This window comes from Protopterus annectens, chromosome 17.part0 (genome assembly GCF_019279795.1).
Source record: "Protopterus annectens isolate FY-2018-M chromosome 17.part0, PAN1.0, whole genome shotgun sequence".
Classification (NCBI taxonomy): domain Eukaryota; kingdom Metazoa; phylum Chordata; order Ceratodontiformes; family Protopteridae; genus Protopterus; species Protopterus annectens.
Window position 1 is genome coordinate 576,954,471 of NC_056751.1, and position 8,600 is coordinate 576,963,070.

General features: G+C 36.1%; 1 protein-coding gene across 1 annotated transcript; it reads right to left on the reverse strand.

Annotated features, from left to right (window-relative positions):
- Positions 1–5,357: 5,357 nt before the first annotated feature.
- Positions 5,358–6,310, reverse strand: LOC122791462 (C-X-C chemokine receptor type 3-like). Its single transcript, XM_044059207.1, has one exon. It carries the CDS (start codon positions 6,294–6,296, stop codon positions 5,358–5,360), a length of 939 nt encoding a protein of 312 aa, XP_043915142.1. The 5' UTR covers positions 6,297–6,310.
- Positions 6,311–8,600: the final 2,290 nt, after the last annotated feature.

Consider the following 8,600-nt stretch of genomic DNA (forward strand, 5'->3'; position numbering starts at 1 on the left):
CGTGGCTTTGTTGACTGTTTTGAAGAAGTTGGCCAAGTTCAACAGGCATGATCTCCCTTTGACAAAACCAAACTGTGTGGGGTCAAGCGTTTGGAGGTTGCCAATGTCCTTGTTTATAAGGTCCATGATAATGCGTTCCATGGCCTTGCAGATCAGGCTAGTTAGACCAATGGGCCTATGACTGCCTGGGTTGGTGGATGCACCACCTTTGTGTAGAGGGATGTCAGTGGTTGTCCTCCATTTGGCTGGGATGAATCCGGTGCTTAGGCTTTAGTTGAATAGAGTGCCTAATGCTGCTGAGAGCTCATATCTGAGTTCATGTAGGACGCAGCCATGGATGTTGTCAGGTCACATGCAGGCTGTATTTTTGCCTTTGAGGGGGCATTAAAGACCTGCTCCCTGGTAATGAGGGGAGGAGGGCAGGTGCTGGGGATGTCCTGGTTTACTGATGGGGGGAACCTCTAGTAGTAGACCCATAATGAACTGTGTACTCCAAGGATCAGTCTTTGGGCCTCTACTGTTTGGGATATACTTTTTTGAGGTACAAACCAAAGCCAGTGAAATTTTCACTGAACCTATCTGCCAGCAGTTTGGCTAGATCTACTGCATTTCTGCATGTGGTGCTCTTGACTACCAGTTCAGAGCAGATTTGGGTGTTACCTTTGAGATTGTGGACATATGTGAAAAACACCTTGTGATTTTCCTTAGTGGATGGGGCCAATTTGGACTCAAAGTTAGCCTTAGAGTATTTCATCAGTGACCTTATTTGCTTGTTCAGACAAAGGAGTGATTGCTTCCAACTTGGCATCTGCTCCTTCTAGGTCCTGGACAGCAATTTTTTTCTATTATTATGGAGTTTGTTTATTGCTGCTGATCATCAGACAGGTTTACTGTTCCTTGAGGAAGATGATTTGATCCTGACAAGTATTGCTTTCTGAGTCCATGCAACTATGTAGGTGCTCATATAGTTTTTTAGTGCAAGCTTGGAAATTAGTGCTAGTTCCATCTGAAGGGATAGTGGCTGTGAAGCTGCTTATACCTGTTTTCAGGAGATTGGGGTCAGCTTTGGAAAAGTTTTTTGTTTGTCCCTGGCAAGGGAGGGTATCAGGGGAGATAGTGACTTCGAAAGTGATCGCTTTATGGTCAGATCTTACTAAGGAGGATGACGCTGTAGGGGTGCTACAGTGGCTACTCATGTTGGTTAGTACCAGGTCCAGGATATTTTCACCTCTCATGGGAGTATCGACCAGCTGATCCAAACCAGTGGCATCAATGAAGTTGAGGAATCTCCGGGCATTTGTGTTTGGGTAGTTAAAGTCACCCATGATCAGGGTAGAGGGTTGAAACTTGATGGATTCAAGTAAGTCCAGTTTCTTCATATTTTTTTCTGATATGAATAGAGTCTTATACAAACAGATAGAATATGGATTAATGTATGGCATGAATTCAAAGTGAAAGGTCATGTCCAAGGTTTTGCAGCTGGCTGCACGGTTTTACCAGAAAAGTTGGCTAGGCAACTATCAATTGTCCTGGATATTTTTACTAAATGTGGAGAACAGTCAATGCTGAAGCTTCATTCAATAGAGAAATTAGTTGTTAAAGTAAGTGGACAGATAAGAAGAAAAGCAGAGCTGCCCTGGTCAGTCAAATATAAGTATTTTGGTGTAAAGGTTTATGGATTGGTAAAAACTATACAGCAAAAAGAAAAAAAATGAGAGAAAGTAAAAGAAAAGGATAGAAATCTATTAGAAAGGTGACAGGGTAGAGTTTCCTGTTTACAAAATGTATAAGTGATAAGAAGTACAGTCCTTGTGCATGTAATATAAATATGGGAAGGCTATAGACATTAGCCCAAAGAAAAACATATTGCAGGGAATACAGAAAATTTCAAATAGTTTTTCTTGGAAGGGAAGAATTTTAGAAAGAATATTAAATTAATTATGAAGGAGATAGGCTGGAGTCTACCAGACTTTTCAAAGTATTCTATAGGTATTAATAATGTGCAAAGATTAAGAAAGGTTTGAGAATGGTAATCTGTATTGGTTAAGTAGGAAGCAGGAGAAATGGAAGATAAAGAGGAGACTTTAAGATAGTGCAAAGGGCTGCAAATGAGGATGTGTGTGTGTGTGTGTGTGTGTGTGTGTGTGTGTGTGTGTGTGTGTGTGTGTGTGTGTGTGTGTGTGTGTGTAAATGTGTACATATATTTATATGGGTTCAATATGTAATTTTGAAAAGTCAAAAATCTCAAATATCGGAATCCCTACGTTCAGATGTTTGAGATTTTGAAATCTCGAAATGCAAAAAAAAAACAAGACTAAAGCAAAAAAAGTTAGACATCACGTTGCTGCAAGGGGGCAAGCCCCCCTGCACCTCCAAAGTGGGGGTCTGCAACCCACATTCACTGCTACTTAAATATACCTACCCTGAGATCGCACTACAGTGAACAGAATGGTAAAGTTACCATTCCATACTGTTGGGTCATCTCCATTGTTTAACTTCGAGATCTCAAAATTTCAAACATCAGGACATCGGGATTCTGATGTTTCAAAATTAAGAAGTGGACTCATTTATATACCTACACACACACACACACACACACACACACACACACACACACACACACACACACACACACACACACACACACACACACACACACACACACATATATATATATATATATATATATATATATATATATATATATATGTTCGTGTGTGTGTGTGTGTGTGTGTGTGTGTGTGTGTGTATATATATATATATATATATATATATATATATATATATATATATATATATATATATGTAGATATATACAGTACTGTATATACATACATATATATACATGTCTAGGTCGGAGAGAGGATGATGAAGAAAAGCAAGGTATTCCATTAAGCTGTCTTGGTTCACAGAGTACAAGTGGGACATGGAGGAAGAAGGATTTGGAGCAGCACCAGCTAGACATGGAGAGGGAGGAGAATTTGTTTTGAAATGGGATTGTGGGTGAAGAGATGAGATTCAAAGAATGTGATGAGATGGGTGAATTTGGGATATGCAAGGGAGACTGGTTATTTTATAGTATTGTGATGAAGAAAAAAAAAACAAAATAAAAGAATGGGGTATTGAAGAAAGCTGACAAAAAGAGATGTGAATGGATGACAGCAAGAGAGAGAGAGAGAGAGATAGGAGAAGGAACTGGGAAAGGATGCAGGAAGGAAATATTCAGGTGACATAAGTTATTATGAAACTTATTGTAGATATAACAATGGGACAGTTAAAAGATATGGGGGTTGGTGTAAGGGTGGCAATGAATGTATTAGGTCAACATTCAGTTGAAGTACTGCAATAAATAAAAAGAATGAATGGTAATGAAAGAGAAAGAAATTAATCAATAGAAATAACAGTTATTTTGAAAAAGGCGTAATGCTGTAACATTTTTAAGCAAGCAATAATGCCCAAAAGGGTGTATATTATTATGTAAATAATGGATGCCCATTGGTGTACTGAGGCCTGACTCTGCAGGTGGAGGGCCTCTACACTCCCCTGAAAGGGCATTATTTACACAACAACACACACTTAAAGAAAGTCCTGTCTGTAAAATCATTTTGTTTGACTTCTTTTTTAATGAAAATGTCATTTTTTGTATTTTTGATATAAAATAGTTCTTCTGCCTAATGTTTTAAACTTGATGTAATATATGTAAATGCTGTCAGAGGAAGTATTTTACATACATAATATAAGTTTGGTTAGCATTTAATGACTACACACACTCTGTCTCTCAAACACACACACAAAAACATTGAGAAGCTGAGTACCTTAATACCAACCATTAAAACCTTCATAAATCCATATCTATCAATTGTCCAGATTTTCAAAGAATGTCCAGATTTCTACCTCCTTTTTTTGGACTATTCCTCATAAAATGTATAGCTTTCTGGCAAAATGTTGGGGTTAAACTCACTAAATAATGATATGTATTTGAGTTTATGAGTCTATATCTTGCATAAAATGCATGCTACTATGTTCATTCTCCAATCAGGATTTAATGTACAGTTTGGTCATTCTCTAAAAGATATGGACAGATTGAAGGAAAGCAGTTAAGACTTAACTCTTTATTGCTGGGTTGTAAATAATTTATATAAATTTATAAAAATATGTTTATGATTGTAAAAGTAATACAATAGTTTGGAGGGTGTGAGAAAAATAATAATGAACAACAGAAACCATAAATACAGGAAAAAAAACTTTAATACAAGAAAACTCTCATGAAAAGAGACTGTTGCAGTTTGCTTCTTTCCTTTACACAAAGCGATAACTTTTTTGACCCCATTTCTGATGATGCATTTCATAACATAACGATTACCCACATTCTGGAAAAAACTGAGACAAAAAAATAGCAAAATTAGAAATGTGCACAAGGCATGATCTGCAGTTAGGATCTCACTGCATGTAATTACTGCTGAATGTTATGAACATTCACTTTTTTCATAACTTATAGATGCTTGAGTGGAACAGTAATACAGTGACTGCTGGTCTGACTAATAACACTTAGCTATATAATTATGTTACAAGTACAAGTTTCTTTGTATGCAGTCTGCATATGTTTCTTTTGTCTCTGTGTATTTTACTATGTTTTCTACTTTTCTGCTGCATCCTGAAAATATGCTGGTAAGTGAATTATAAACCACCCATGGGTGACCATTCACTATGGAAGTGACAGTGTGTGTGCGTGTGTGTGCGTGTGTGTGTGTGTGTGTGTGTGTGTGTGTGTGTGTGTGTGTGTGTGTGTGTGTGTGTGCATGTGTGTTTCATGCAATGGAATTAAAATTACTTCTCTGGCTTTTTCCCGTGGATTGCTGGCCTGCTCTCTGACTCCCCCTGAGAACCTGAATATCATAAACAGATATCAGAAAAATGTCTGAATGACTGAAGTAAGTTACAGGTGTCCATAACTATTTGACTTTCAGGATACACAGCAGGATGTGTCTCTGTGAATGACTTCTTAGTTTAATACTTCCTTCCTGTTCTGTCGTACTACTGCATGCAAATTGACTCCTTGCATCTTAATGTACTAGAAGCAGGTTGCCAGTGAAAATGGTTAACGAATAACTTTACCAACTGTTGACCATTAACAACACATGGGCCAGTGTCTGATAATGTTATGGGATTTCATGCCATGTTGCTAGTCCTACAACAAATCCTTTTCAGAATTTCCATCATAGTGTCAGGAAAAACAGTACCCAATGCCTCTGGCACAGTGACACTTCCCATAATTAATGTCCTGTGGTCCTACATAAATTCTTGACTGGCACCACCAGTAGTGTTAGGAATGTCTGGAATTTTGTTGGAATCTGATACTAATGAAGGCATGAGAGGAAAGGGTTAAGGCAACAGTGGAAGTATCCTAAACTGACTGTGATGGACAGAGCAATGTTTAGTTTCCAGATGTTGTCACAGTCTTGAACCGCAAAGCCCAGTAGACGTAAAGTGTCGAGTAACATCGTTATATTGTACGGTGCCCAACTCATGAAAAATACAGCAACAAGTGCTATAATGACATACACGGCTCTCTGTCTATAACAGCCTGGTGATTGACACAGAGTTCTGAGGATTAAAATGTAGCAGTAAAACATTATTGCCAAAGGGATGAAAAATCCAATGACATGATAAATGAAACGCATGGTTATCCTCCAGTGTTTGGCAGTTACAGCAGGGAAGTTGTGGATACAAACAAAAATATTACGTCTTTCCTCAAATATTCCTTGAAGAAAAATAAAATCAGGAAGTGTCATAAAGATGCTGATTATCCAAACTACAAGGCAGGTTATTGTGATTGAGACAGTTTTCCTTTTCTTGTACATCTGGATTGCATGAACTATAGAAAGGTAGCGCTCAAAGCTAATACATACCAGAAGAAAAATACCACAATAGAAGTTAATTTTGAATGCTGCACCAAAGATCTTACACATTAAAGAACCAAACACCCAGCCATGAACAGCATTTGCAGCCCAGAAGGGCAGTGTCATTACAAGCAGAATGTCGGCAATAGCTAAGTGAAGAATATAGACATCGGTCATAACCAGTTTCCGTCTGTATTTTACAAGAACTGCCACCACTGTTCCATTGCCAAGGATCCCCAAAATAAATGTAACCGTATAAAAAATGGGAAAGAAAATGATATCGAATGTGTAGCTCCTGTCATAGTTGCACAATGAAGAAATGTGGCTGGTGTTAGGCACGTATTCAAAGTCACTGCTGTTCAGCAATGCAATGAGTTCTGAACCATCAATGGTCATTGATGAATCTGGAAGAAACTGAAAACAATACATTTGGTTTAATCATTTCAGTGCATGAGGCAGTGCTATTAAATTTATTTAACGGTATTTTATCTGCATTGGATTACAATGTAACAGCATTTGTCAAGCAAGACAGACAAATTATTTCATCGATTCAGTTTAACTTTTATGTTCTTACTACTAATTCCTATTAAGGTTCATCTTAAAATCTCATATATGCTGTGAAATTTACACTGATATGTCATTTAAACATTTCAGTATTACTTGCACTGGTGTATTTACACTGATATGTCATTTAAACATTTTGCAAAAAGGATTTACAAATTTTTTTTTACAAAACAACGGGGAATTTCGATTAAAAAACCCCCCAAAGGGATTATGATTGTGTAAACCCCCTTAAAGAGGTTTTAACAATTGCCATTTTCCAAAATATAAAAAGTTTTAAAAACGGGTGAGGAAGTTTATAACAAAAGAATGACCCATTTTCCTGCTATATTACATGATACCCACACAGTTTTTATTCATGGTAAAAAACAAAATAATAGTAACGATGTTATTTGTTCCTTCGACATGAGTGTTGATAATTATAGGATCCAAAATATTATTCAGAATAATTGGAAGGTCATACAAGGTAATAGAGATATTTTCAAATTAGTTGGTAAAGATCCAAAATTTGTGTTTCGCAAGACGAACACATTGAAAAATATACTGGAACAACATCATACTATAGATTCAGTTACCTTGAAAAATAAAAAAGGCATGTTCCGTTGTCGCAATTGTCATATTTGCAGATATATATTTGAGGGTCCTTACATTAACATCATTACTTCTGACAGAATTATTGAAGTCTCTGACTTCATTGACTGCAATACTGTTGGAGTGGTTTATGTTAGTATTTGTTCCTCTTGCCCCGCATTTTATGTGGGGATGACATCCAGGTCTTTATCTACTCGTATTAAGGAACATTTATATGCTATTAAAGCCAAGGATTACAACAACGCTTTATATAAGCACTCTATTTCATGTTCTACATTTAATAAATTTTTATTTTCAGTACTAGAAAAATGTAAATCAGACAAAAGGGCTGGGGACTTTAAGAACTATATTGAGCAAAGAGAATGTTTATGGCAGATTAAATTAAAGTCAGATGTCTATCCAGGTCTAAACGAGAGTATTAATTTAAAATGTTTTTTAAAAAACGGAAAATTAACTATTAATAAAAATTATGGTATAGATTTAAGGGCTTGTTTTAATGTTTGAGGTTTCATTTTTTTGCATACATTTGTATATTTATTTTAACATTTACATAGATTACCTAATTGGTTCTTTAATTGAATAGGTTATTTAAACTGTTTTAGTGCCATGATTTTTTGTATTCTGATGAAGTTGTGACGAAAGCGGAAATTAAATTATTTTACGCTATTACCGGCTGCTGAATTGTGTTCTTTAGCTTCTGTCTGCCATACAATCTTTTTAGTGGTTTTTCTGGCGTATTTTTTGGTGAAATAATGATATGTATTTGAGTTTATGAGTCTATATCTTGCATAAAATGCATGCTACTATGTTCATTCTCCAATCAGGATTTAATGTACAGTTTGGTCATTCTCTAAAAGATATGGACAGATTGAAGGAAAGCAGTTAAGACTTAACTCTTTATTGCTGGGTTGTAAATAATTTATATAAATTTATAAAAATATGTTTATGATTGTAAAAGTAATACAATAGTTTGGAGGGTGTGAGAAAAATAATAATGAACAACAGAAACCATAAATACAGGAAAAAAAACTTTAATACAAGAAAACTCTCATGAAAAGAGACTGTTGCAGTTTTGCTTCTTTCCTTTACACAAAGCGATAACTTTTTTGACCCCATTTCTGATGATGCATTTCATAACATAACGATTACCCACATTCTGGAAAAAAACTGAGACAAAAAAATAGCAAAATTAGAAATGTGCACAAGGCATGATCTGCAGTTAGGATCTCACTGCATGTAATTACTGCTGAATGTTATGAACATTCACTTTTTTCATAACTTATAGATGCTTGAGTGGAACAGTAATACAGTGACTGCTGGTCTGACTAATACCACTTAGCTATATAATTATGTTACAAGTACAAGTTTCTTTGTATGTAGTCTGCATATGTTTCTTTTGTCTCTGTGTATTTTACTATGTTTTCTACTTTTCTGCTGCATCCTGAAAATATGCTGGTAAGTGAATTATAAACCACCCATGGGTGACCATTCACTATGGAAGTGACAGTGTGTGTGCGTGTGTGTGCGTGTGTGTGTGTGTGTGTGTGT

Excerpts from the sequence above, each read along its gene's own strand:
- LOC122791462 (XM_044059207.1), bottom strand. The coding sequence starts at position 6,296 with ATGACCATTGATGGTTCAGAACTCATTGCATTGCTGAACAGCAGTGAC.